This window comes from Oncorhynchus mykiss, chromosome 1 (assembly GCF_057628025.1).
Source record: "Oncorhynchus mykiss isolate SJ-2025 chromosome 1, ASM5762802v1, whole genome shotgun sequence".
NCBI classification, from domain to species: domain Eukaryota; kingdom Metazoa; phylum Chordata; class Actinopteri; order Salmoniformes; family Salmonidae; genus Oncorhynchus; species Oncorhynchus mykiss.
The window spans coordinates 79,786,570-79,800,970 of record NC_143022.1 but is presented as its reverse complement, the minus strand read 5'-3'; the positions used below and the strand labels follow the sequence as shown (position 1 = coordinate 79,800,970).

Below are 14,401 nucleotides of genomic sequence, written 5' to 3'. Positions count from 1 at the left end.
TCTTGTGAATAACAAACAAAAATGGTGAGTGTTTTTTATAGGGCAGGGCAGCTCTAACCAACATCTCCAATCTTGTCTCATTGATTGGACTCCAGGTTAGCTGACTCCTGACTCTAATTAGCTTTTGGAGAAGTCATTAGCCTAGGGGTTCACATACTTTTTCCAACCTACACTGTGAACGTTTAAATGATGTATTCAATATAGACAAGAAAAATACAAGAATTTGTGTGTTAATAATTTATTCACACTGCATTTGTCTATTGTTGTGACTTAGATGAAGATCAGATTAAATTGTATGACCAATTTATGCAGAATTCCAGGTAATTCAAAAGGGTTCACATGCTTTTTCTTGCCACTGTAGTAAGCCAACCAACAGAACATTGTATATAGCTTTGGAGAAATGCATGTAAAAAACAAAAAACCCAGGAGGTACCATACCATGCCCTGTCTCTAGAAAGAATAGTAGGACAAGTTAGGAACTGTATGCTCTCTTACACAAGCTTACGCTGTTGTATGACACCCCACCTGTTCAGGTTATTCTCTATGACCTACCACAGCGAGTCATGAGGACAGGAGTACAGTAGTCTAGACTGATCTGGTACCTACCACAGTGAGTCATGAGGACAGGAGTACAGTAGTCTAGACTGATCTGGTACCTACCACAGTGAGTCATGAGGACAGGAGTACAGTAGTCTAGATTGATCTGGTACCTACCACAGTGAGTCATGAGGTCCTGGTGGAAGTCCACCAGCTGCTCTCTGATGTCCTCTGGACAGGGACAGTCCCCCTGCTCCTCTCTGAAGCCCAGTAACATGTTGATCTGAGTGGATGGGAGTAGAGGAGATACAGTAATGTTCCAGTAGATAAAGATCGTATTATATCATTTTACACTTTATGGACATAGACACAACTATGAACTACAACTGCCCCCCTGCATGAGAGCACCAGCTCTTCTGGACGACTGTGTGATCAAGCTCTCCATAGCCGGCGTGAGCAAGACCTTTAAACAGGTCAACAAGGCCGCAGGGCCAGACGGATTACCAGGACTGGCAAGTGTCTTCACTGACATTTTCAACCTCTCCCTGACCGAGTCTGTAATACCTACATGTAACTGTAATACCTACATGTTTCAAGCAGACAATCATAGTCCCTCTGCCTAAATGACTACCACCCCATAGCATTCACGTCAGTAGCCATGAAGTGCTTTGAAAAGGTTGGCCATGGTTCACATCAACACCATCATGCCAGAAACCATAGACCCACTCCAATTCGCATACCTCTCAAACAGATCAAACAGATAACGCAATCTTAATTGCACTCCACACTGCCCATTCTCACCTGGACAAAAGGAACACCTTCTGTATGTGAGAATGCTCTTCATTGACTACAGCTCAGTGTTCAACACCATGGTGCCCACAAAGTTCATCACTAAGCTAAGGACCCTGGGACTAAACACCTCCCTCTGCAAATGGATCCTGGACTTCCAGACGTTGGCTACCCTTACCACCTGGTGGCGGCCCAACATACCTGCCATGCTGATCCTCAACACTGGAGCTACTCAGGGGTGCGTGCTTAGTCCCCTCCTGTTCACCCACGACTGCGTGGCCAAGCACGACTCCAAAACCATTATTAAGTTGGCTGACGACACAACAGTGGTAGGCCTGATCACCAACAACGATAAGACAGCCTATAGGGAGGAGGTCAGAGACCTGTCAGTTTGGTGCCAGGTAAACAACCTCTCCCTCAATGTGAGCAAGACAAAGGAGCTGATCGTGGACTATAGGAAAAGGAGGGTCGAACAGGCCCCCATTAACATCGAGGGGCCTGTAGTGGAGGGGGTCGAGAGTTTCAAGTTGCTTGGTGTCCACATCAACAAACTATCATGGTCCAAACACACCAAGACAGTTGTGAAGAGGGCACAACAACACCCTTTCCCTCTCAAATTACTGAAAAGATTTGTCATGGGTCCTCAGATCCTCAAAAAGTTCTACAGCTACACCATCAAGAGCGTCCTGACCGGTTGCCTGGTATGGCAACTGCTCGGCATCCGACTGTAACGCACTACAGAAGGTAGTGCGTATGGCCCAGTACATCACTGGGGCCAAGCTTCCTGCCATCCATGACCTATATACTAGCCGTGTGAGAGGAAGGCCCCAAAAAATTGTCAAAGACTCCAGTCACCCAAGTCAGACAGTTCTCTCTGCTATTCCACGGCAAGTGGTACAGGAGCGCCAAGTCTATTGTCCAAAAGGCTACTTAACAGCTTCTACCCCCAAGCTATAAGACTGCTGAACAATTAATCAAATGGCCACCCCAACTATTTACATTAGCCCCCCCCCACCCTTGTTTTTACACTGCTGCTACTCACTGTTTATTATCTTTGCATAGTCACTTTACCGCTACCTACATGTACAAATTATCTCAACTAACCTGTACCTCCACACATTGACTCGGTTCCGGTACCCCCTGTATATAGCCTCCTTATTCTTATGTCATTTTATTGTGTTACTTTTTATTTTATTTTATTTAGTAAATATTTTCTTAACTCTATTTCTTGAACTGCATTGTTGGTTAATGGCTTGTAAGTAAGCATTTCACGTTTGTTACGCCCTGACCTTAGTATTCTTTGTTTTCTTTATTATTTTGGTTAGGTCAGGATGTGACATGGGTGATATGTGTTTTTGTTTTATTCTAGGGTTTGTACTGTCTAGGGTTTTTTGTAGATTTATGGGGTTGTTATCATCTAGGTGTTTATGTTGGTCTATGGTTGCCTAGATTGGTTCTCAATTAGAGGCAGGTGTTTATCGTTGTCTCTGATTGGGAACCATATTTAGGCAGCCATCTTCTTTGGGTATTTCGTGGGTTATTGTCTATGTTATGTTGCATGTTAGAACATTGTTTATATAGTGGTCACGGTCGTCTTATTCGTTTTTTTGTTTAAGTGTTCTTCGCGGTCTTCATTAATAAAGAAGAATGTATTCTAACCACGCTGCGCTTTGGTCTACTCCATACGACGATCGTGACAACGTTATTCAGCGCATGTGACAAAAAATTTGATTTGATTTGAACAAAAAGTCTCTCTCTGTGTCTATTTTGTATTCAAGTTATTTAATTCCTCCAATAATCTTAGCCACTTAGACCAGATGTGTATATTTCCCTCAGCAGTCTCCTCTCTGACCCCTGACCTGTTCTTGTGGTGGGGAGCGGAACTCCTTGGTCTTGCGGGCGGTGAGGGCAGCAGACATGTGGAGAGCCTGCATCACCTCATTGTAGCGGAAGCGCTGGTTCTCCTGCAGGTACCCCACGAAAGTGTCTGAGAAGGCCACCACCGCCTCCACCCTGTGACGCACCTGACAGTCACACAGGTATTGGAACAGGTGGCAGATCTGAACAGAGAGGGACAGGAACATCCAGGTCAGGGGTGTGAGCTCATGTCAAGTCATTCAATTTTTCCATTGACAAAGAAGACAGATCATGTACCACAAAGGAAAACATCAGATCCAAAATCAAGGTATTTCTTCCTAAATTGTACCTCAAGTTTGACAGCTTCTGGTAGCTTCATCTGTAGCAGTCCTTTTGTTGGAAGCTTTGGAATTTTCCTCCTTTTATCCGCCTCCCTCTCCACACTTTCCCTATCACTATCTGGCACATTTTCATCCTCCTGCTCTTCCTCTTCCTGCTCCTCCTCCTCTTCTTGGGAACAATCTGCAGGTCGGGAGAAGACTCCAGGCTCGATCAGTGTCAGTACTTTCCCTAGGTCCTCGTCCCGAAACAACCCCATCACCAGCAGGGTGTGGAACAGTCGAATTAGGGGCACCAGCAGCAGCTCAATGCTGCCCCCTTCAGGATCCCTCACACCCTGCCCCACAGCCCACACAGCCTCAGTCAGCATCTTCCCTGTCAGGTCCTTCAGAAGTTCCAGTGGGATCTCTGGGCTGTCTATATGGATGCCTTCCCCAGTCGCAACCACGCCATCACCACAGGTATCACCATTGACTCCCATGCCATCTCCTCTGATGAAGCAGGGGGAGGTGAAGTGCATCCGGGGTCTGAGGGAGGTGCTGAGGCCCATTCTGGGAACCCACTGGGGGCTTCGACTAGCCCTGGGGCTGGGGTAGAGGGTGATGGCCCTGGTCTGCTCCGTCATGGGGACGATGTACTCGTGGTTCATAGCGAGGCGGGCCGTGGCGTGGGTGTTGAGGTGCACCTGGCCCAGGAGGTGGTAGAAGGCGGAGCGGAGCGGCCCGGGGAGGCGGGGGCTCTGGATGGCATAGAGGAGCTGTGATTGGTCCAGGTGGCTGCAGAGAGCGTGGCCCACACGAGTATTGCCCAGAGCACAGAGGGCAGAGTAGAGGAGCAGGGTGTGGTGATGGAAAGACAGAAGGTCACCTAACTCAGAGAGTTCCAGGATGTCCACACACCTACAGGGGAGAGATAGATAGTATGACCTAAATGCAATGTAAAAAAAGCTCAGGTTTACCCATTAAATTGTTGGGAGCATATTTAGAGTGTGCAACTTTATTTATTTTTAAGTGCAATGTTACAATGTGTCTTTGCTTTGACAGTAAATTCATTCCTGACTCAATACGTTCCTCCTGGAAAGCTTTGAGGCATTAGTAAATATGACCTTTGACCTCTGACCTGTTCTCCTCTGGGATGAGCAGGGTCATGACCTGCAGGGGCTCTAAGCACTGGACCCTCCAGCCGAGGCGGTCTTCAGGGTGGGCAGCCTGCACCCTCAGGGTGTGGTCTGGTACACGGGTCCAAAGGATGGGCGACAGCACCTGCACCTGCAGCCTGGGGGGACACTGGGGCATAGCATTCCTCCTCTGGCTCCTGAACAGACCCGCTGACAGGGGCAGCATGTTCTGAACAGAGAATAACACAGGGTTTTTCATTCATGACAATGTTAAGTAGCCCTGTGGATGCAGTAGCAGGGCCATTATGGTAATATATATATAGATTTTTTTTTTTACAGTATGGACATGCATTGGGGAATGTAAACAACACATTTGAAATTGGACAAACTGAGAGAGTCATCACAGTGTGACCAATGAATAAAGCATTTAGGTTACCTTTACACGCCCTAGCTCAAACTGGAACACATTGGAGCTGTTGGCCTTGGCAAAGACTGCAGGAAACAGCCTAGTGCTGGGCTCCACCTGGTTGATAGCAGTTTGGTCAGTTAATAAGAATAGCTCAGAGACACATTCTATCATATCCCAACTGGTAGGAACTTCTCTTTACAAATCAACCTATTGATAAAAACACAAATTCACATTAAATACTAATGACTAATATGTATTTGCTTGGGAGCCTTCTCTTTGTCACAGCAACATTGTCTTTGCAACATTGTTAGTTGCCTTTAACAGTTGACTTTACCTGAAAAAAGGTCCCCAGCTCCATGCCGTTGGAGCTGAATGTTAGCAGACCAGTGGTGGTGTCTATCAGACAGCCTATGGCCAGGCCTGCACTCCTCCTGCTCTGCCCCAGGCCTGTGCTCTCTCCGGCGCACACCATGTAGCAGTTACTACGTTTCACACTGACATACAGAAATTAGGTGGGAATGTCAAAATCTAACTTTCGCCTGAAAGCATTATTGTAATAATAATACAGTGACTGTAAAACATTTTTTAAACATTATGATCAAAACATGTCTAGAGAAAATGTAGACACAAAATGACGTTGCTTTGTCCCTTATTGAACCGACCTCTCATGGACCTTGCCCATGTCATTTCCGAGGGTGACGGTCACTGTGCGGATCTTTTCCAGGTCAAAGGTCAGCTGGTGCTGGTGGAAGTCAGAGGTGACCCAGCCCACCCAGACAGTGGAGGGGTCCTGACCAGGTAACACCCTCACTGAGTAATAGTACTGTGGAAGATTACAGGGAGTTACTGATTTTCCTTATCAAATGCCCTCAATTGACTTTGCTATCTTTACCCGTTTCATACACAGACAAAAATCGAACTATTTTACCATGCCTGCTTCTTTTTACCATTTGTACATCTGAAAGCGGTAGGGGGAAAAAACATGGAAAAATAATACCCACCTAAAGACAGTCATGATTCCTGAATTTTGACAGACCCGGTTACCAAAATACAGCTATCGGGGCTGTGTGAATGGTTCTCTGCTTTCTGCAGGTAAATTCATTAACACTTTCATTGTTTAACACCTCCCTAATTTCAAATGCAAACAGACTCCATGGTTTAACAACACCCATCCCCCATCCCTCCCAATTTGCCAGTTACCCACTGATATGTATAAAAGTCACTCAGTCACTGATTTCCTCACACCAGGATTACTGTAACGTCTACAATTAGTTAAAAACGCTGCTGCTCTGCTTTTAACAGGCACCAGGTAATTTAACCATATCACACTTATTTTAGCTGCTCTATACTACCAGTCACTTTTAGAATATATTTTAAAATGTTATTAATCACGTTTAAGGCTAGGCTTGGTTTAGCTCCATCCTATATCTCAGATGTTATCTCCCTACGAGCCAGGACACTGCCTGAGATCCTCTGGCAGGGCACTGTTAACCATGACATGATGCATTCTCTCATGTCAACCATACAGCCCACCACTTCACCACTATGCCAGGGCCAACCCAGGGGCTCACCAACCTGGTGACACCTCTAGGCCTGTGTGAAAACTAAAGGAGACCTGTCATTTTCCATTAGGGCCCCTAGACTTTGAAATGGTCTGCCAGAGGAGAGCAGGCTTGCAGATTCAGTGCCTCTTTTTATCTCCCTGCTGAAGACACTTTTATGAAGATGCTTGATTTCAATGTATGATTTTAATTACATATCTTTTTTTCTCCTTTTGTTTTTGTTTCTTTGTTAGTATTTTTTATTTTATTGTATTGTTTTATAATGTGAATCACTTTGTTACCTGTATTGAAAAGCGCTACACAAATAAAGTTATTATTATTAAAGAGGTATACCTGCAAGAAAGTGGTTCATAAGGGGCTGTTTGAAAGGGAATCATATAAACATTGCCTTATATTTTTGTACAGGTAGTATACCACATATTCTGTCTGAAATGGGTAAAAATAGTTGAAGAGTATTACCGTAGTGGACTGGGCCAGATGGTCATAGTCATCTTTGTCAGCATGGACCTCCTGCAGTAGACGAGCAGATGAGTGGCTTTTGTTCAACTCTGGTTTGGGTTTCTTCAACATGAACCTAGGAGCACACATACACAGATTTACTTTTATTTAAAAATGCATATCAACACCCTTAAATGTGAGCATTATTCCCCCTGAAAATGTTCCCAAACCATTATACAGTATATGTATTGTTTGTCATAGCCTGGTCTCTTTTCCCTACCGTTGTTTGAGTTTGGATGTTTTATCATGGCTGTAGTCCTTGTGGTTAAGCTCATCCCTGGAGCCAGTGTAAACATGAGCTGATTTCAGCAGCATCTCAAAGTCAGAGTCCACCTCAAACTCCTGCAGGTCTTTCCTGGCTGTGGAGACACTGCTGCTGATAGGTAGAGTAGCCCCTACTGGTCTGGAGAAGGCCTCAGCACACTCTATAGGCATACTGAGTCTGTAGAACCCCATGTCACTGCCACAACTCTGGGGCCCCAATGACCTCTGTGTTACCTTTAGGCACGGTGGGCTCTCAGTGGACCCAGTGATTCTTGTCACCTTGTAAAACAAGACAACTTATAGAATTATACTCACATTTCTACAATAAGACCTATGCTACTAAATATAATGGTAAGATTAAACTCCCTTGCACATGCTTGTAGTCGAGCGATGGACCCATACAGTACGAGGGGTATACTACAAAGCAAGATCAATGACTTTATAAATATTCTGAAATAACTTTCAATTTTTTAGAAAGATAAGCTTGAAATGGGCATGGTCTAATTGACTGAAAAACCAAACATATACAGTATTTAAGTTTAACTTTAGTCAGTAGGTATCAAATCTAGGGCTGTCCCCAACCCCAAAAAATCTTGGTTGACCTAGAATCATCTGTTCTTTCGACCAATCGATTGGTCAAATTGTTTAAAACGTGTATTTTTCCCTATATAGACACACCCTATGTGTTTTAATAAAATCAACTATATGTAGGCTACTGAGAAAGTCTGATGCTTTAAGCACACAGTGATTAAATAATTAAGACACACAAATGACTTGAGGGAGCCAGAGATCAAGATAGCCTAAAAAGAAGAGAAAAAAACTGTTCCTCCCACTGCTGCTGGCTTTTGCAGATTCTGCTGTTACGCTCCTGCTGTTACGCTCCTAATAAGCAACACCAGGGGACGGCAACCTTTTCCATTTGGAGTGTCAATTTATCTTACCATTTCTACTGATCTGCGTACCAGTTATAACTTTTATATGAACATTTTTGTGGAACAGTTTCATTTAATTTATAATAGTCTTTGTATTTCAACATCATTATCATGTGGTTAATCACAATTCTAAAAGTAACTTCTATTCCCATCTATGTAAAAATAGCCTACATAAAGCCAACAAATAAAAACATTGCAGCCTGCAGGTTGAAAATAACCTGATAAAAATAAACATGCTATGAATCACATTGGCTACGCATGGAGGGTCTGCACGGAACTTGAAACATTGTATCAACTATTAACTTTGGTCAGGCCTGAAGCTCCTGCTAGCAAACTTGCAACATTGCATAAAATATTCTGTGCCCTCAGAGTTTCTCTTCCAGTGAGCTCCAGACAGACACAGCTGTAGGCCATTTGCGCAAGGTTTAAAACCTCTCTGGGATAGGGGGTGGTATTTTCACATCCGGATGAAAGGTGTGCCCAGAGTAAACTGCCTGCTACTCAGGAGGATATGCATGGATAGAAAACACTCTGAAGTTTCTAAAACTGTTTGAATAATGTCTGAGTATAACAGAACTGATTTGGCAGGCGAAACCCCGAGCACAATCCATCCAGGGAAAAACATTTTCTGAGGTCAATCTGTTTTCCATTGGTTTCCTATGGCAAGCCTAATAGAAATATGCTTGCAGTTCCTATGGCTTCCCACAGATGTCAAGAGTTTTTAGAAATTGGTTGATGTTTTTCCTTTGAGTAGTGAAGAAGTAGCCCTTTCCTTTCTGGGTGTACAACCAAGTGTACTCTTTTGTTTGGGGCGAGTGACCTGAAGCTCGCTCCACATTCATTTTTATCCTCTATTGAACACAGTTTATCCCGTCTTAAATTTGATTGATTATTTACGTTTTAAAATACTTAAAATTGGATTAGGAAAGTTGTTTGAAATGTTTGGACAAAGTTTACAGGTAACTTATTAGATATTTTGCAGTCATGCTGGGCAAGTTGGAACCGGTGTTTTTCTGAATCAAACGCGCCAAATAAATTTACATTTTGGGGATATAACGAAGGAATTAATCGAACAAAAGGACCATTTGTGATTTTTATGGGACATATTGGAGTGCCAACAGAAGAAGATCTTCAAAGGTAAGGCATGAATTATATGTTATTTCTGAGTTTTGTGTCGCGCCTGGCGTGTTGAAATATGATTGTCATGTATTTGTTTGATGCGGTGCTGTCCTCAGATAATCGCATGGTTTGCTTTCGCCGTTTGGCCTTTTTGAAATCTGATATGGTGGCTAGATTAACAAGAAGTTAAGCTTTCATTTGATGTATTGCACTTGTGAATGTATGAAAGTTAAATATTTCTAATAGTTTTTTTTACATTTTGCGCTCTGCCATTTCACCGGATGTTGTCAAATCGATCCCACTGACCTGATCCATAAGAGGTTTTAAAGTCCACTGAGACAGGCGTGAATAAGACAGGTGTCTCATGTGCCATAAAAAAAAATACATATTTTAGACTGCTCAAAAAAAAAAAAACCTGGGTCGACCAACAGCCTATCGATCAAACAATCGTCCAGTCGACTAAATGGGGTCAGCCCCAATCAAATCAATAGTTATTTCTGGTTGTTTACCAAAGTTAGCCGGCTAACTCATTGATCCTGCTTTGTAGTATACCCCCTGGTTCAGGTCAGGTTGGCTTGTGGATGTGTGGTGACTAACCTGTATGCTATCATGGTCTGTCTGTACAGGGATGAACTGTGGTTGTCTCCAGCTCATCCACAGGGCTGGGTCTCTGGCCATGTTTACAGCAAATGGCTTATAACCTTCCTGTAGGCCACACTCTGTGAAGTAACACAATGAGGCCACGTCACGACCCAGATTCAGCCTGGCCTTCTGGTTCACCCCGAGACTACACACAGGGAGGAAGCCTAGCAACGACAGGAACAGGGGAAGGAGGGAAAACCAACAGGTCAACACATTAAGTTGGTGTTTATGAGGTTGAAGAGATTGACCAAATTAACAAACCCTGGTTGATGTCAAAGTCCTTGGCAGCCAGCTCTGATCCGCGGTCGTTCAAAAGCACCTCTCCATTGAGAGTGACCATCATGGTGCATTCACCCATGTCAACCATACAGCCCACCACATCACCACTCTGCCAGGGCCGACCCAGGGGCTCATCTCCCCGGTGACACCACTGGGCCTGTGTGTGAGAGACAGAAGTGAGCAATTGCAAGAGAACTTACCAATGGCTACACGCCTAGCTGTGTGTAATGTCCAATCCATGACTCGCTTCTAACGGTGGGAGCTTATCTATGTATCCTAAACAATATTATTGATTACAGCATGTCACCAGTAGTCATTTCAGACTTCTCACCTTGGAGCCGTCAAACACAAAAGCCTGCATGTCTGATCCGAGTTCCCCATTCGGTGGGCAGTGGGGACGAGCCCAGCCTACCCTCATGTCCCCTGCCGTCACCGCCTCAAACTCAAAGTACCACTTCCCCCTGGTCACAGCATACAACTTGTCTGCCCTGAAGACCCTGAACTTCTCAGCCACTGTGTGACATGGGTCTGGCATCACAGCTGAAATCCAAAGGAGTAACAGCGCAGAAATACTAGCATATAACGAGACAATTCTTTAAGCAGTAAAACACGGGATAGCATGACAAATTTTCCACCACACAGCACATTAAAATAACCTTTGAATAATTATTAGAGGTATATACGATTATAATAATGATTAAAACCATTGCTAAAGTGGAACGTGAAATCATCCATACCTCTGTCCTGGTCCAGGGGCTCCAGACTGTAGCCGTAGCCCAGCAGGGTGCACACAGCCTCCCTCACACCGTCTCTGCCAGATTGTCTGCTCCTCTCATCCAGCAGGCTGTAGGGCACCAGGTGTGGGCTCCGCTTGGCCTTCACATCCTAGACAAAACAGAGAGAAAGAATTAGCACTCATTACTGCTATATTACTACTGAGTGTACAAAACATTAGACTGACCAGGTGAATCCAGGAAAGCTATGATCCCTTATTGATGTCACTTGTTAAATCCACTTCAATCAGTGTAGAAGAAGGGGAGAAGACAGGTTAAAGAATGATTTTCAAACCTTGAGACAATTGAGACATGGATTGTGTATGTGTGCCATTCTGAGGGTGAATGGGCAGGACAAAATATTTAAGTGCCTTTGAATGGAGTATGGTAGTAGGTGCCATGCGCACCGGTTTGAGTGTGTCAAGAACTGCAACGCTACTGGGTTTTTTACATAACAGTTTCTTGTGTGTATCAACAACGGTCCACCACCCAAAGGACATCCAACCAACTTGACACAACTGTGGGAAGAATTGGAGTCAACATGGGTCAGCATCCCCGTGGAATGCTTTCGACACCTTGTAGAATCCATGCCCAGACAAATTGAGGCTGTACTAAGGGCAAAAGGTGGTGCAACTCAATATTTGGAAGGTGTTCTTAATGTTTTGTACACTCACTGTACAGACCAAACTAGTCTGCTCCTTCAAATCCTTCATCAAGACATATCAGGAAGATCTTCTCATCCAAAATAACAAACCAGGTTTACCACTATCAAAAGACCAGCTAACATTTTTATGGATTTCTATTTCAAGGCGCTTGGTAAAGCAGATATTTCATTAATTCTGCTATTGTAGTTTGGCTAGGTCTACCCTTGTATCAAAGCCTACCTGGTGTGAGCTGTAGGTCCAGCCCTGCCTGATCCGGTCCCTGGCCCACACGTTGTGATCGTTCTCAGCCAGCAGCTCCACCACCACCTCCTGGGCAGGACTCAGGATGATGTGGCTCAGGTCAACCGGGGCTGGTCTGTACCCACTAGGCATCTCATACCTAGACAGGAGAGGAAAGGTTCATTTAGTACAAAAGACAGGAGGAACACTCACTCATAAAGAGTCTCAAGAGTAGAGCTACATACTTGTTGGAGAGCCTAAGGTATCTCACTCCCTCATCAGCACGGCCATCTGGCAGACCAATATGCAAACCAAGGGCAATGAGAGTCCTTCACAAAGAAGTAGAATAAAGACAAAATAAGTGTCTTGACAGGTCCTTTTGATGTGAATGTGTGAATGGCAGAGGAGGCTTACCGGAGTGTGTCCTGGGACATCTGAAGGCTGTGGTTTCGCTCCTGTTCTGGGAGCCTGGAGAACTCCACCAGACAGGGGTCCTGCTTCTTACTGTCATCTCTCACCTACAACACAATACACATCGTTCAAAATACATATACACTGTTGACATGAACAGCTGTGAGCAGCTTGCTATGGAAACCATACAATCAGTAGACCAAGAAACAGGAATGTATGTAAGGGATTTGGATACAAGGCCATAACCCATTCAGTAGCTGCATCACTCACAGCTCCATGGGTCCATCCAAGGTCAATCTTGTCCATGACCCAAAGCTCATGGGTGTTCTCTGCTAGTCTCTCACGAATATGCTCCAGTTGAACGGGCAACACCACCTAAGGAACAACATGGGGTTGGGGTATATGATAAAAGAGGGAAGATAGGTCCTACTCTGTTTTCACTTAGCTAAAGTAGGCTGTATACACCGACATGCTTTAAAGGCCATGGACAAATGTGCAAAGTACTACTGGATTTGGTACCTGGCTGATGTCTACTGGATTAGGGGTAAAGGTTGCTGGGGTGAGGAGTACAGTGGGTCCCAGAAGGTATTGCTCCTGGGTGAAGTCCTGACAAGGCTCCAACCTCAGCTTCACCCTGGGGAGCAGAGCCTCGGAACACGGGGCGAAGCCTGGAGGGGGCAGGAAACGGAACTCTCCATGTCTCCCACCCAGCAGAAAACGCACCCTGTGGTCACAGTCCAGACAGACAGATAGATTTGATCAGACAGGGCCATCCATTTATTACCTGGACATTGAAACAGAATCAGATCACATTCATATAGACATTCATATAGAAATGGGAAATTGTGTTTTCAGAAAAGCACTCCAGAAATATAGGTAGATGCAGTGAAAGAACGGAAAGTATGCCAACAACACATATAGGTAATACTCTCACTTGACACCAGCAGAGAAGCTGACCACTGGGAAGAGCAGTCCGTCAGTGTTGAAGTTCTCCAGCATGCCCTGGACCGGCTGCCCATTGACCCGGAAGGAGATGCAGGGGGCAACGAGGTCAATGCAGCAGCTGACCACATCGTCCTCCCTCAGAAGGTGGTGATAGGGAGAGCTCACTCTCCGACCAACACAGCCTGATGTACAGGACAGATATAGTGCCAGACTTTACATTCATAGTTGGCAGACGTAGATTCTGTATGAAATACTTTCCCCTGTAACCTGAGTATGTAATAAAACTAAATAAACTAATCACAAAAAGTTCATGGCAGAAATGACAGATGCATTTGCTTCATGATTGTGAAGACTTTCGCAATGAAGCTGCTCCTATCCAGCACATAATAACACCAGCGAACATTCACTGATCTTCCCTTCTTGTAGTGTTCCCTCACCTGACCAGAGGTACAGCCCGTCAAAGCCATAGGAGCTGAGGTCATCTCCTACCCCGTTGCCCCCCCAGGCCTCTCCACCCGTGAGATAGGGGTTGTAACCCTCAGTGTTGGCCCAGCCCACACGCAGGTGAGTGGGCTCAGCCGTGAGGAAGTGCTCCACCTGGTCTACAGTCATCTCATAGTACCACCTCCTGTATTGGGCCGAGTCATCACCCAGGGCCAGGAAGATGTTGGGCCTCATGCTTTAGTAAAGAGGAGATGTGTGATGAATACAGTTCATCATTAATTTCAGCAACTGGACAAAAGACTTATGACACTGGAGCACTTGTTTGTCTTATAGTGACTGGTCTAACAGATATTAATTTAATTGGTTTGTTTCTTTCTTATTTTGTTTGTTTGTTTTGCTAGAGGGAATTGTTTTGTTTTTGTTCAGGAGGGATGAATAAAGGGGTAATGGGGATACTGTTAGCGCCCTATTCAATAAACATAAAAAATAAACTTTAAAGAAGAAAAGCTATCAGATGTGGAGGGCTTAAATAAAAGAAATGTCAAGATGAAACTAGATAGATTTTTTTAAACAGAATGGTTTAATGTTGATGTGTAGTGA

General features: G+C 44.6%; 1 protein-coding gene across 3 annotated transcripts in view; it reads right to left on the bottom strand.

Annotated features, from left to right (window-relative positions):
• Window positions 1-14,401, bottom strand: part of LOC110529657 (ryanodine receptor 2) — a 93,220-nt gene that overhangs the window by 67,334 nt on the left and 11,485 nt on the right. For all 3 annotated transcript variants that reach the window (XM_090241322.1, XM_021612105.3, XM_036985673.2), the window contains 20 exons: window positions 13,795-14,036; window positions 13,347-13,539; window positions 12,932-13,136; window positions 12,683-12,787; window positions 12,416-12,519; window positions 12,247-12,330; window positions 12,002-12,161; window positions 11,082-11,229; window positions 10,676-10,884; window positions 10,327-10,501; window positions 10,021-10,229; window positions 7,329-7,651; window positions 7,070-7,184; window positions 5,711-5,871; window positions 5,383-5,542; window positions 5,076-5,162; window positions 4,642-4,868; window positions 3,533-4,421; window positions 3,186-3,386; window positions 715-820 (listed from right to left, as the gene is read on the bottom strand). In XM_090241322.1, coding sequence (XP_090097448.1) covers window positions 715-820; window positions 3,186-3,386; window positions 3,533-4,421; window positions 4,642-4,868; window positions 5,076-5,162; window positions 5,383-5,542; window positions 5,711-5,871; window positions 7,070-7,184; window positions 7,329-7,651; window positions 10,021-10,229; window positions 10,327-10,501; window positions 10,676-10,884; window positions 11,082-11,229; window positions 12,002-12,161; window positions 12,247-12,330; window positions 12,416-12,519; window positions 12,683-12,787; window positions 12,932-13,136; window positions 13,347-13,539; window positions 13,795-14,036 — 4,103 coding nt within the window. The remainder of the gene's footprint in view (window positions 1-714; window positions 821-3,185; window positions 3,387-3,532; window positions 4,422-4,641; window positions 4,869-5,075; window positions 5,163-5,382; window positions 5,543-5,710; window positions 5,872-7,069; window positions 7,185-7,328; window positions 7,652-10,020; window positions 10,230-10,326; window positions 10,502-10,675; window positions 10,885-11,081; window positions 11,230-12,001; window positions 12,162-12,246; window positions 12,331-12,415; window positions 12,520-12,682; window positions 12,788-12,931; window positions 13,137-13,346; window positions 13,540-13,794; window positions 14,037-14,401) is intronic.